The 13,898-nt window shown below is 44.8% G+C and overlaps 2 protein-coding genes across 4 annotated transcripts in view; one reads left to right on the top strand and one right to left on the bottom strand.

The window, feature by feature from the left end:
- Window positions 1–871, top strand: part of DNAJC2 (DnaJ heat shock protein family (Hsp40) member C2) — a 21,353-nt gene extending 20,482 nt beyond the window's left edge. For all 3 annotated transcript variants that reach the window (XM_059725846.1, XM_019487483.2, XM_006261260.4), the window contains one exon: window positions 744–871. In XM_059725846.1, the coding sequence (XP_059581829.1) occupies window positions 744–818 (75 nt within the window). In that variant the 3' untranslated portion in view covers window positions 819–871. The remainder of the gene's footprint in view (window positions 1–743) is intronic.
- On the bottom strand, window positions 826–13,898 carry PMPCB (peptidase, mitochondrial processing subunit beta). The gene is made up of 13 exons (XM_006261262.3): window positions 13,766–13,898; window positions 11,422–11,562; window positions 10,917–11,003; window positions 10,365–10,494; window positions 8,711–8,909; window positions 7,548–7,627; window positions 4,888–4,997; window positions 4,136–4,279; window positions 3,390–3,550; window positions 1,857–1,942; window positions 1,689–1,777; window positions 1,362–1,437; window positions 826–1,273 (listed from the first exon to the last, which is right to left on the bottom strand). The coding sequence occupies exons 1-13, from the start codon at window positions 13,862–13,864 to the stop codon at window positions 1,209–1,211; spliced, it is 1,467 nt and encodes a 488-aa protein (XP_006261324.1). The 5' UTR covers window positions 13,865–13,898; the 3' UTR covers window positions 826–1,208.

Genomic DNA, 13,898 nt, shown 5'->3' with positions numbered 1-13,898 from the left:
ATCAGTAGAGAAATAGGAATAAGTTACATAGATTGTTAGGGGCTGGAAGGCACCTTGCAAATCGGGTGGGTCCAGGCCCCCTGCTCTAGGCAGGAAGACAACTGGGGTCAAGTGACCCCTGTGGGGTGACTGTCCAGTCTTCTCTTGCAAACCTCCAGGGTAGGTGACTGCACCACTTACGGAGGGAGTTTATTCCACAGTCTGGACACCCTGACTGTGAAGGAGTTGTATCCATTAGTCCTAGTCTTCCCCAGGGGTGCCCTAGTGAACAGTTGTTAACCAGGCTCCTGATGTACTCTGCTGATATAGTGGTAAGCGACTATAGTAGGGTCTCATTCTTAGGGGGTTCCCAGAAGCTTCTCTATAGATTAGTAAAGATTAAAGAAAACCACTCTACCCACTGGCTTCCTGCCCAGTGATGTAAATCAATTCGATTTAAATCACATTCACCCTGGTCAGGAAAAACATGCATTCTAGTCATCCTTTTAAACGTAAGTTAATAGTACTGGTGAAGGTAGGAAGTTAGAGAAAGGGACAAAGATATTGCATTTTGTGTCCTGCTAACATCACAGATGTGAATAAAGGTTAAATCATACCTTAAAGTTGGACACGCAGCATATCCATAGCTCTGAATTCTTAGCATAACTTGTTAGAAAAATGTAGGTGTGACAAAATACATTTTTATGTAAAGATTAGTTGTCAGAATGTGCAAATTGAACTTTTTCTTCTCCTTTTACCCTCAGGAACTTGTTGAAATGGTTAAAGCAAAGAAAGCAGCCCAAGAACAAGTGTTGAATGCTACTAAAGCCAAGAAATGACTCTTACTGACAATCTTTGTTTTCTGTTTTATAATAAAAATGCAAATACTGTACATGTTTTCATTCTTTACCGTGGTTATTATGCTTATAAGGGAGTAAGTGTGGTGGCACTCATGTATAATTTTCCAAAATCTGTTCTTAACCTCTGGTCAGACTTGTTTGTCCAGTTACATGAACCAAAACAGTCAACAATACCCCCAAATTTTTTTTTTTTAAAGTAGCATCTAGAAGCTTGAAATTATAATTGTTTCCTTATACTTCGTGACTGCCTTTTTGGCTCATTTGTCTGAAGAAAGCAGTCCAAACTTATCCATCTACCAGCCTTGTGACACCATCTCTACTTTGTCTTCATAAAGAACTGCTTTTGGAAACTTTTATCCCAAAATGTTCCTAAGCACGAAGCCAGTACATGCCACTACAGATTTTGTTATAATCGGGGAGCTGTTCAATTGGACCTAGAAATTAAAAAGAAGAGTCGGTCACAGTATTCATTCATTGTATTCCTTAGAGAGGTCAGGAAGTTAAAAAGGAAAACAAACTTACCTACAGCCGCAATGGCAGGGCGCTTCTCGTAAATGTACTTTGTGCAAATTTCTCGTATGACCTGAGCATCAATAGCCTAAAAGGTTTTTTGTTGTTTTTTTTTTTAAAGAGAGAGAGAGAGAGAAATTATCACCAGTCCTATCTAAAAAAAACATATTAAAAGCAAGCACTCAAATTAATTACGTATCAAAGTAGTTCCAGAGCTGTAATTAATCAGGTGGATGAGTCTTTCTAGAAGGCTAAAACTGACACAAGTGTCATCTCACTACAGTGAAGCTGAAATATTAATACATTTCATTTTGAAAATAAAACAGGTTTACTGCTTACTTCAATTCTTGCTTCAAGTTCAGGAATTGGAATTCTGCGATTGTAACACAACATCTGTCGTCCAATGTCCTCACAGATTGGAGTGGATCCTAGTACAGGAAAAATCCTCTAATTATCAACATAAGAAAAGAATTAGAACTTAAAAAAAAATAACAGTATACACCTTACCATCTAGCTGTAGCAGCATATTTGTTTTAAGAAGGTTCTTGGCTCGAGCTACCTCACTTTCAGTAACGCTTGTGCAAAGTCGTATCCTGAAAGACAGTTTGAGTCAGTGCTCTTCTAGTTTGCTTAAATTAAACTAAGTTACTAGAAGTGGGGAACACCTACAGCGTAGAGGCAAACAAAAATCATCCCTTATCTTGGAACAGTCCATGTATGGAGGGCAGAGAATTAGGATATGCTTTTCCCTGAAATACAAAATTGATTTTGAAAAAAGCCAAAAAGTTAAAAGAATAAAAAGGTAAGGCTGAGCCTCAGGACAACTTCCTAATGACAAGAGCTATTAGAAATTAAGCTCCACAAAACACAGCTGTATTTGAACAGGTACCCATTGGTGAAGGGTACACAACACAAAGCTCACAGGAAAGGCAAAGGAAAACATCAGATTAAAAGGTTCCCAAAACAATGGCCTGCATAGCACTAGCTGGACACAGGAAAAAAAGCCTGCTCCTTTTTCCCTTGCACCAAATTCCATTAAGCAGGCAAGTAAAGTCATACTTTAGATTTTAGCTTTAGTGATTTACCACACACATCATGAGACTACACTAGGGACAAGGGAGAATCTATGCAACTGACAACTAGAGCGTGCCACAAGTTTTCATCAGATTGACAAGCCAGTAATCGGTATAATTTACAGCCTAAAGTTTCAGAAAAATTCTTGCTTAATTACATTTTGCTTGTATAATTATTATATTTTCATAAACAGTTGCTGGTTTGCCAGGTAGATAGATGCACAAGCAAGTGACGGTGTAGACAACTAATTATCAGGCATTCTCTACAAAGCTAAACTCAGCTTTATATAATTATTGTGCGCAGTCGAGATGCATATAATCTATTGCTTAGAGTTAAATGTGGAACAGACCTTTCTTAGCATGTCTTACTCAGCATCAAGTAACCCTCCTCCTGCCAAAAAGCTTAAATTTGTAAATCAAAGGGTAGTTTACTGCCATCCTGGGCTAGACTGCACTACTCAGCTTTCTGAGGATTACTTCTTACAAGTGATTCTGTTGCTTTCACTATAGCTACTTGCAGGGTAAGATGCAACTCGCTGGGTGTGCCTCCGCGTTCATTAATGTGTTGTAATTAGTGTGCACTAGGATTAGTACTTGTATAATCAAGTACTAAATTCATGGTTATTGCGCAGTACTGCAGGCGCAAGCTTTTAGTGACAATACTGTGCAGTAGGCTAATAACACTGCGTAGTGTATTGGCACTGTTTGTACTGCAACATGCTATTGCATAGTACTGTTAGACTACTGCACAGTTAACGTCTCATGTAGATGCGCCCATTGTGAAGTAAGGAAACTGGCCTTGTGGGAAGAAACAACTTTATAAAAAGGTAGGAACTTGATCCATTTGCTCTTGACAAACCTGAGCCCATGCAGACAGACCACTTACTGGCTTCAGAAGGTGGTGACTTTCAAATGGACATCCCTGAACGTAAAACAAGCTATTTTAAGAAAGTGGTTATAGTCTTACCATTCTCTCTGAACAAAATGCATCATGTCCTGGATAGTGGATGGTTCACAAACCATATAGAGCCCCCACAATCCAGTATCAGTGTAACAGGTGTTGAAGGACTGGAAACTATGACACAAGTTGCCATGACAGGTGATCTGGGCAAGTTTGCTGGATAAATTCTGTTAAAACAAAAGAATGCATTTTAGGATTAAAAACCAACCACACACACTCAACACCTGCACTGACTCATTAATGCTATTTCAGGTGTAACCAAACAGGTGGCTTCTCCCACAAGCAACAACACTGTGACCAAGTTAAGCTTTTGTCCTGGGCAGCCAAGTTCCTTCTGCTCTTCTCTCATGCTTCCAAACAACACTCTAAACCTGCGCCAGTGCTTTAACCAAGGACCTACCAAGCTCCAAGTAAGAGAAGAACCACAGAGGCCTGCAGATTTTCATTACATACGGCTCTGAACCATTTTGTTTACCACTGGTTTCCACTCAGAGTTGCTAGGCTGCATAAGAGCTAGTCAATTTGATGATTCAGTGCGTGTTTTTCCCTGACATGCATCTGGATCCATTTCCCACATGATACCAGAATGTGCTTGCAGATCTTTGGCTGAAGTCAGATTTGTTAATATGCCCCTCGAAATAATCAGCTGAACCAGTTCCGTCATGGCAGTTGGGATGTGGGAACTGTACTGATGCTGAGAAGTACCCAAATAAATTAAATCTCTCAGATATGATTAACCCTTGTCCACTCACCACGCCTCCTCCGAAAGAACGATCCCAGTTGCCTATCAGGGTATTTGCTACCATCAGAGGAATGGTATCTGGGTGAGTCCAGCCAGCTGCTTCAACAGCTATTGCAATATACGCCAAAGGCATCTTGTTGTCTCTTATACGAATCTGTTGAAGGATCATAAGAACGTAACCCCAGCTACTGCAGTAACAGTAACACGATGCATGTCCAGTAGCGTGATGCATGTCATGGTACACAAATTAGATTAGGGAAGCAGGGATTTCAAATAAATCTCTAGTGTAAAGCACGCACAAAGGTATAGCATCCAGCCTGAAAGAAGGTACAACTTTATCCAACGGTACCTTGAGCTGGAATTCCTGCCTGAACGATGTCAATGCATTGTATAATGTTCTGTTTATCCATGCTGTTGGGCTTTACTGTTTGTAAGTGGTTTTACAAGTAGATAAAAGAACACACAGAAGGATTATGTAAATTTGCAGGATCCAGACAGAACAGGGAGCACAACCCAGGTGTTTTAAGTTCCTTAATTTCCTGTAACCTTTAAACAACCTCCCTCCAACCAAGAGCAAACACCTCCACCTCCAAAAGGTGATGAGAGCACAAAGAGTTCCCATTAACTTCAACAGGAGCAAGTCATACTCAGCTGTTGTGAAAGCTGAGCATGAAGTTTGTGTGACCAGACAGCATATATTAATGTTGCAGTGTCAGTTGGCTGGGGATGCAATTAACCTAAAGAAGCAAACTCATGGCTTACCTCACTACCTGTGAATCTGCAGGGGGGCAATGCCGGCGCTCCTTCCTCAGTAGATGGTAAATTACCAAAATGATCCTTTGCCAAGTCAAGCAAGTCATCATGAGAGACTCCTGAACAAAGGAATTGCACACACACTGGTTTTAAAAAGATGCCTCTGAACAGATCATTTAACTGTGCTGTAATTAAAAGGCTTCAACCAAGATGCCAATTTATAATGATTCATCATAACCCCGGGGTCTCTCACGTATTGAATGCTGCACATTCTGGATTCCCCCTTCTCCCAACTCCTCCCCACTCCTTCCCATTATCCTTATCACCTTTCTCCTCAATCTTCTTCAACTGTTTCCTATCTGACATTGCACCAAGGCTACATGGTCTTAACCTCAAGGCCACACATCATCTCAACTCATTTTCAGCTCTGCTCAGTTTTACTACTCTCCTTATCCCCCTTTGAACTCCTAATCCCTTCATTACTTGCTCAGCTGTTCACTTGCTGCACACTGAGAAGTGCCTACCTCTCCCACATCTCTCTCAAATATAGATTTAAGGATTTCCCTGGAAAATTACTAGGGGAAAGATCAAATAGATGAGCAGGACAATGGTGCATAAAATGCCACCATAGAAGCATGACAAGTGAGGCTAAATGGGACGAATTCTAGCCTGCAGTTCTTGAGGGTAACACTTTTGGATGCTCAGCATGAGCAGGTATTGATGTAAATAGTTTTAAGAAGGACACCTATATACTCTTTTCACCCCAGTGGCAAATGGCAGCCTGGGCTTGATAGCAGGCTGCAGAGACTACTCTCTGATTGGTTCCCTATAACTCTGTGTTTTGTTTTATTGGGTGTTAATCCTATAGTTTAGTAACTCTTTTGTTCCAAGTGTGACTGGCCCTGAAAAGAAAGGGTGACACTCAGAGAATGCCAGGGTGAAAAAACCATGTCTCAGGGATGACAGAGTTAGAGAAAAAGGGTAGTCTCGGTAAGGACAGAGTGAAGACTAAACAAGAGTCTGAATGAGGACCAAGAAAACTACAGCATTTGTCTGGAGCCAAGCAGTCCGCTGTGGTATCTGGAACATCGGCATTTTTACCACCTCTTTTGAAAAATAAAACACACACCCCTTCCCAAAAGCTGATGAAAAAGGAGTGCTTTGACGTGGGAGCACTATGGATCACTGGAAAAGCCAGGGGTGAAAAAGAGGCAGGGTCTCAAAGCCAGAGACTTATCCCTTGTGAAGCCACGTTGGGACTGGCTTCAAGGATCCTCTCAGGAGAGGAAGAACTGGACAAGGCTTCTTTTTTGGGCAGTCCTGAGATGGATCCCACTGACTTCAGGAAGGCCTTCGATATGGTATCCCACCCCATACTGGTGAACAAGTTAAGAGGCTGTGATGTGGATGACTGCACAGTCCGGTGGGTGGCAAATTGGCTAGAGGGTCGCACCCAAAGAGTCGTGGTAGATGGGTCGGTCTCGACTTGGAAGGGTGTGGGCAGTGGGGTCCCGCAGGGCTCGGTCCTTGGACCGATACTCTTTAATGTCTTCATCAGCGACTTGGACGAGGGAGTCAAATGTACTCTGTCCAAGTTTGCAGATGACACAAAGCTATGGGGAGAAGTGGACACCCGGAGGGCAGGGAACAGCTGCAGGCAGACCTGGATAGGTTGGACAAGTGGGCAGAAAACAACAGGATGCAGTTCAACAAGGAGAAATGCAAAGTGCTGCACCTAGGGAGGAAAAATGTCCAGCACACCTACAGCCTAGGGAATGACCTGCTGGGTGGCACAGAGGTGGAAAGGGATCTTGGAGTCCTAGTGGACTCCAAGATGAACATGAGCCGGCAGTGTGACGAAGCCATCAGAAAAGCCAATGGCACTTTGTCGTGCATCAGCAGATGCATGACAAATAGGTCCAAGGAGGTGATACTTCCCCTCTATAGGGCGCTGGTCAGACCGCAGTTGGAGTACTGCGTGCAATTCTGGGCGCCACACTTCAAGAAGGATGCGGATAACCTGGAGAGGGTCCAGAGAAGGGCAACTCGTATGGTCAAGGGCCTGCAGACCAAGCCCTACGAGGAGAGACTAGAGAAACTGGACTTTTTCAGCCTCCGCACGAGAAGGTTGAGAGGCGACCTTGTGGCTGCCTATAAGTTCATCACGGGGGCACAGAAGGGAATTGGTGAGTATTTATTCACCAAGGCGCCCCCACGGGTTACAAGAAACAATGGCCACAAGCTAGCAGAGAGCAGATTTAGATTGGACATAAGGAAGAACTTCTTCACAGTTCGAGTGGCCAAGGTGTGGAACGGGCTCCCAAGGGAGGTGGTGCTCTCCCCTACCCTGGGGGTCTTCAAGAGGAGGTTAGACGAGTATCTAGCTGGGGTCATCTAGACCCAGCACTGTTTCCTGCTTATGCAGGGGGTCGGACTCGATGATCTATTGAGGTCCCTTCCGACCCTAACATCTATGAATCTATGATTTTGGAGGAAAAGTCCACAATAAGAAGCTCATGACTTTGCAGGCTAACAACAGACTTTCACCATCTACTGAATAGGGGATATATACCCAGTTTTTGCATCTTATCTGCATTCTGTTCCAAAAAAACTCAAAACTGTTCGTGAACCTATTTCCAAGCTAGCCACAGTGCACATCTCATACAGACCTCCGGCAGCAGCCAGCACCATTCTGGGGCCTTTGTAATGGGTTGTTATGTACTCCACCAAGTCATTACGGTTTATAGATCTGCAAGACAGAACAAGGAGCAACAGTCACAAGTTGCAGCAAGGGAAGTTTAGGTTGGGTATTAGGAAAAAAAAAAAAAATCTCTTATTAGGAGGGTGGTAAAGTACTAGAACAGTTTCCTAGAGAGGTGGTGGAATCTCTATCCTTGGAGGTTTGTAAGGCCTAGCTCAACAAAGCCCTGGCTGGAATGATCTACTTGAGGATGGTGCTGCTTTGAGCAGGGCATTGCACTAGATGATCTCCTGAGGTCCCTTTCAACCCTAATTTTATATTTTAAGTGGTATAGAAAAACAGAAGCAATGGCTCCAGTGTTTAGGCTTACAGACAGAATTGCTTATTAAATCAGAGGGAAAACACAGAGGCTACCCCGGTAGACCAGTATAACACTACAACAGTCCCCGATGATACTAGGGAGCTGGCTTTCCATGCTGGGAAGAGGTTGGTAACTGCAGTACTCACTTGCAGTCTCCTAGCCCAATAAACAGCACAGCACTGGTATTTCTAAATTCTCTCCAGGGAGGCAGCCCACTGGGGAAGCAACAGTCTAGCAAATGTAGAGGTGGGCTACTAACAAACTGGAGTTCACACCCATCCCCTCCCATAAGCTCTTTCTTCCTCCCCACAAAAACCCTGGGCCTAATCCTGTTCTCACTGAGGTCAGTGTTCAACTGGAGATAGGGTCCATTTATGATCTTGTAGCATTTCTTTTACATGAACTTGACTCCTCTAACTGCACTCTGTTTCTTTGTTCACAGTGGTAAAGATCTGAATTAGGGGTGTGATGTAACCTTGTTTATATTGCACATTACTGAGCACCTCACTGGAAGGACTATTTCCGATTCTGTGATAGGGCCAAGGGTATCATATAAAAGAAAGGAGGCAGACAATGAAGAAATGAATTGCACTTGGTAAACTCCCCTTCCCTCTGATAGCCCAGCTAACTGAAGCTTAAGGTATTCTGGGGAGATTGTGGTTTCAATTAAATTTAACCACCCCCCTTACAATTCAGAAGTTCCACTTGTATGCAAATTCAGGAAGATATCCATGCAACTAAAGCAAAGGGGTAATGAAAGTTGGACATACTTGATATTTTCAGTAGGTCCTAAGATTGTCCGTCCCAATGCTGTGTTCTGATAGGCTGTGGCATGAAGATAATCAAACACAACTTCCTGCAAATTAGTTTCAACTTCCTGCATCTCTCGAAGAATAACTCCTCGCTCCCGTTCAATTTCTGCTTCCCCCAATGTACTGTTCTGTATGATGTCAGCAAGAATCTCCACAGCTATTTGAAAAGAGGGGAAAAAAAGAGAGAATAGCATGGAAGATTGCTACTGCTGGCTACCAAATAAGCAGCTTGAACTTCTTAATAAGTGGACAGAACTGTTGGCACAGGAAGGACAAGATTATTGCTTACATGTTGATGGGAAGAAAGGTCTAAAAGAAAATGGAAAGTCAGTTTCCATGTTTACACTGGGCAAGTTTATTCTGTAATATTTGCTTTAGGAAAACTTTGGTGACTTTGAAGGGTTCCTATTGCTTGTCGTATCAAGAAACTGTCAACATGGATTATAGTTGCAAAATGAGCAACATAAGTTGAGGCAGGGGCTGTGGCGGTAAATCACTGCCCCCATGGTAAGGGAGGGAGGGGGCGAGGGCACAGGATGGAGGCATGGCGGGGGGGGTTTGCCCCCTAGATCTGCACAGGGTGGGGAGGCTGGAGCCAGCACTCCATGATTCTTCTTCGCCAGGTGCAGCCTGGCTCCATGTGCCACCTCCACCCACATGCTGAGAAGAACCAAGACTGCGCTGGACACCTAGCAGTAGCGGCGCTGGTAGCAATGCTGCAGTGAAATGTAGAGTGGCTGCAGCCCCATCCCAGCACCGCTGGCACCCGCTCCCAGGCTCTTCCAGCGCTGCAGGGGCTCTTCTCAGCAGGGGTGAGCTAAGAGCAGGCACTGGGAGGGGGCTGCAGCCACCCCAAATTTCGCCACAGCTCCACTCCCAGCGCCACTGCCACCAGCCTCCCAACAGTCTCAGCTCTTCCCAGTGTGCGGGTAAAGGCGGGACATGGAGCCAGGCTGCACCTGGTGGCACAGGGCTGGAAGCAGAGCAGCAGCGAAATTTGGGGTGGCTCCAGCCCCCTTTGAGTCCTGCCGGTGCCTGTTCTAAGTACAGCCCGCCCACCCTGTGCAGATCCGGGGGCCACATGCCCCCCTGCCCTTCCGGGGTACAAGCAGCAGCAGGAGCTGCCCCCCACCATGAGTCATGTCTCTGTCCTGTGCTCCTGCCCCCTGGGCAGCACCTGTCCCTGCCCCCTCCCTCCCTCACTGTGGGGGCATTGATCTGCCCTTCCCTCCCACTACAACAGACTTACCACCTGGAGGCAGTTGTATCAGGTATTGGGTCGGTATCAGCCAATATGCCTCCTTAAATATCAGTTATCAGTATTGGCCCCCAAAATCTCTATCAGTGCATCCCTAAAAAAAATCTTTATTAGTGTACCCCTAGAAAAAAATATTTAGAGAAAATAAGGAAGTTCTTTCTTTTTTCAGAGGAGAAAAAGGTGTTGTAGTTAGAGGAACTTCTTTTTTGCAGTGTATTTAGAGGGAAATGGATTAAGTTAGCCACAGTAACAATGGATTCATCAGTGAACTTTGTTCTTTGCCGCTCTCCTCCTCCAGACTGTTACTCTTTCAAGCATTTCCCTTCAGAAGTTTGACAGAACAGAAGCTGTTACCTCTTGGCAAGTCCTTTGAGAAAGCCTTTGCATAATACACAGTTTGTTCCCTGGATGTGTAGGCATTTAGATGAGCTCCCATGTTTTCAATCTCTAGTTCCAGGTCTAACTGAGACCTCTTTTTCGACCCCTGAAAATAAAGAAAGTTTATTTGGACTCTGGAATCTTCCTGCCTGCAAAGTAACTTTGCCAAATGAGGAACAGGGAAATAAAGACTAAAAGCTCATTGTAAGCATAAGAGATTAAAGTGCCTTTGGAAAAAGGCTAGCACACAAGGCTCTCCCCACAGCAGACCAGATTAAAAGCCTTGAAAGGAAAAATTAACTAGGGGACAGAGTAGCTATTTGTCTACTACAAAGATTAGTGCAAGCCAGTAGGATGTAAGAATATCAATGTCAGGAATGAGCCAGGATGGATCAACTGAGGCTTGAATTTCAGCCTCCGTTTAACTGGGACATATTTAAAAGGTTTGCTTTTGACTTGTGATTTTGAATATTCAAAAACTAAAAAAGTTCCCAGCGCTATCCTTAAAGAATAAAAAAGTATGCTTGCCTTGAAAGCCATATGCTCCAAAAAGTGAGCTGTTCCATTGTTCTTTTCATTTTCATATCTGCTTCCAGCATCAATCCAAAGTCCAACCTCATTAAAAACAAAAGATTAGTCTCATTAATAAGACACAGCTGTGAAGTTTCTGCTTGATTTTTCATTAGCTAAAACTTGGGACAAAAGACTGTAAGGGAATTTTCAAAAGGGACTAGTGATTATGGGTGATCACTTTTGCTTAATGGAGCCAGATATTCAGATGATGAATATCTAATGTTTGAAATTCAGAGCCCTTAAAAGGCACCTGACACTGAGCACCCAAAAATTACTAGTCACTTCTGAAAATGCTGGCCCTACTGCTCATTGAAACATGTTTGTTACTAACAAGTTATTGCTACTCCTTGTGCTTATTACTTGTAATGAAAACAGCAAGCTTGATTTAAAATAGATGCTCATGATCAGGAAAACAAACAAACAAACCAACAAACACATTTCACTCACAACAGTTACCTACTGTGCATGTCGAAAGGCCAGAATCTTCAGAAGCTACTCGCAGGCCATTTTCCAGAGAAGACACCTTAGTCTCAGGAACATTTAAGACTACTTGTGTTGCTACTTGAGTCGTTCTGAATCTGCTCACCCCAAGATGTATGGGCTGTAAAGAAAAGCCATTAGTTACAAACTACAGGTATTATCCTCTGCTGCTTCTCAGGAATGTTTGCCTGAATCTAAAGGCATGAGGTACTTGCTGGTTTTTAAAATTAGCACTAACTTGGTGATCACTAATCTACACAGCAGAGATGCCCCAACTGTGTGCCCATGCTGAGGGTGTGAAGAGGACTGAAATCAAACTTCAGACAGCTTCCTTCTTAACAAAACCAGCTGGAGAGAATGTGAGATCAGTGGTTAGAGACCCTTGTTCAAGTCCTAGTTCTGCCACAGGCATCCTCCATGAACTTGGCAAGCTGCTTAAGCCCATACCTACAAAAGGATGTGGATGCCTAAAGTCGGGCTAAAGTGGCATTTTGGTACCTGTGCTCAGGAGCAGGCTACTCAAAACCCCATCTAACCCCAGAGACACCCATGATGTCTCTGACATCCTACTGACTTGCACTAATCTTTGTAGTAGACAAATAGCTACTCTGTCCCCTAGTTAATTTTTCCTTTCAAGGCCTTTAATCTCGTTTTCTGTGGGGAGAGCCTTGTGTGCTAGCCCTTCTCCAAAGGCACTTTAATCTCTTATGCTTACAATAAGCTTTTTGTCTTTATTTCCCTGTTCCTCATTTGGCAAAGTTACTTTTCAGGCAGGAAATTCCAGTCCAAATAAACTTTATTTTCAGGGGTCAAAAAAAGAGGTCTCAGTTAGACCTGGAACTAGAGATTGATGGGGAAGGAACAGGAGAGTTCCTTACCCCCCTTAGTTTTTAGCATGCACAAGTGTAAAATGTGTCTCCATCTTGACGAGTCTGAGCTGCTCACCATTTATCACCGCTCAGTGGCTCAAGCCTGCAGGCATGTTCAGAGCCACTGATCCTACCTACTACAGCCCTACTGAACTGAGCGCTACAGGACACAGTGGCAGTGGTCTCTCTCATTCAGAAAGGAGGAGAACAACAGGGTGCTGTTTCTTTTTTTAATAAAAGTGTACAGATGATAGCAATCGCCTAAGGATTTCCAACACCAAGTTTAACATCCTCCTCAAATTGAGGGGTTCACACCTATAACTCCCTCCTCCTAGTTGTATGCTCTAACTGGCTACAGGTAGGGTGACCATAATAACTTGAGGGAAGTCCAAGACACGGTAAGGAAATCCAGGGAGGAGGGGCACCAGTGGACATGCGGGTACACCCCCCACAACCCCACGGCTGCCCATGAACACCCCTCCCTCCACTCTATTGGGCAAGCGACTCCACTTGCAACCCAGCACAGTCTGGACCAGGGAGCAACCCATTAGCTGAGCTCCCCCAAGAAAATTGAAGCAAAAAACCTGGATTGGCACAAACACGCTCCTACGTGCATGGCTCCTAACTCAAGAGCTGCATGTGCAGATGGATTCCTACCAATCCAGGATTTTTACTCCAATTTTGTCTAACAGCCAGGACGCTGAGACAGCCCCTGAAATCTGGGACTGTCCCAGCCGACCCAGGACATGTGGTCACCCTAGCTATAGGCTAGCCCAGGGGCTATTTTATGCACAATATACCTAAACAGTCCCTGAAACTCAGGTCTCCCCCTTCCCAGGTGTGTGATGTAACCACCAAACTAGCATCATTCACAGACGTGCTCTTTCTGACCTAGTGAATCTTAAGTTCTTTTTTGCAAGATCAGACGGTTTCAAAAGAAGCTCAGAGTTCCCCAAAACCCAAATAACCAAGGCGAGAGATGTACTTTTAAATCCTCTCATGGTCAAAATAGCGCTGACGCCAGTGTCTGAAGCCTTAGGAGTGCACTAAGGTGTGCAACCAGGGGGATGCGGCCCCCTCTGCCAGACCTATTTTAAATGAAAGGAAGAACCTCAGCAGCTCCCCAAGGACCACAGGGCCAACCTCCACACCCAGCTCCCAGCATGCAGCACGGCCCCACGCCTGCTACCTGCACTGACTACAGATCCCAGCATTGCAGCGCAGCCCTAAGCACACTGACTGCGTGGTGACTACAAGTCCCAGCATGTAGCGCGGCCCCAGGGACACTGGCTACACTTAGACTACAGACCCCAGCATACAGCGCGGCTGCAGCAGCACTTACACTACAGATCCCAGCATGCTCCGCGAACCCGTTACAAGCCGGTGTCCGGCACTCGGAGCCAGGCCAGTTGCCAGACCCAGCCCGCGGCTCGGCATCGCGCGCCCGTCACTCACCCGGTTCCTACAGGCCGATCCCCGAAAAACAAGGCGACGAGACCAATCCCCGAAGAGCCGTCGAGCCACTAAGCAACCAGCACTCGCCGCCGCCGCCATGTTGATGCAGGGAGCGGGGGCGGGGACTTCCGGC

The sequence above is a fragment of the Alligator mississippiensis genome, chromosome 4 (assembly GCF_030867095.1).
Source record: "Alligator mississippiensis isolate rAllMis1 chromosome 4, rAllMis1, whole genome shotgun sequence".
NCBI classification, from domain to species: Eukaryota; Metazoa; Chordata; order Crocodylia; family Alligatoridae; genus Alligator; species Alligator mississippiensis.
This window is presented reverse-complemented; position numbering and strand designations above follow the sequence as displayed.

Bases quoted from the DNA above. Each gene is read 5' to 3' on its own strand.
- PMPCB (XM_006261262.3), bottom strand. From the start codon at position 13,864: ATGGCGGCGGCGGCGAGTGCTGGTTGCTTAGTGGCTCGACGGCTCTTC. The intron at 1,778-1,856 runs GTAAGGTGTATA...TTCCTGTACTAG, and splicing joins TATGCTGCTACAGCTAGATG to GATCCACTCCAATCTGTGAG. The intron at 1,438-1,688 runs GTAAGCAGTAAA...AAAACCTTTTAG, and splicing joins AACTTGAAGCAAGAATTGAA to GCTATTGATGCTCAGGTCAT.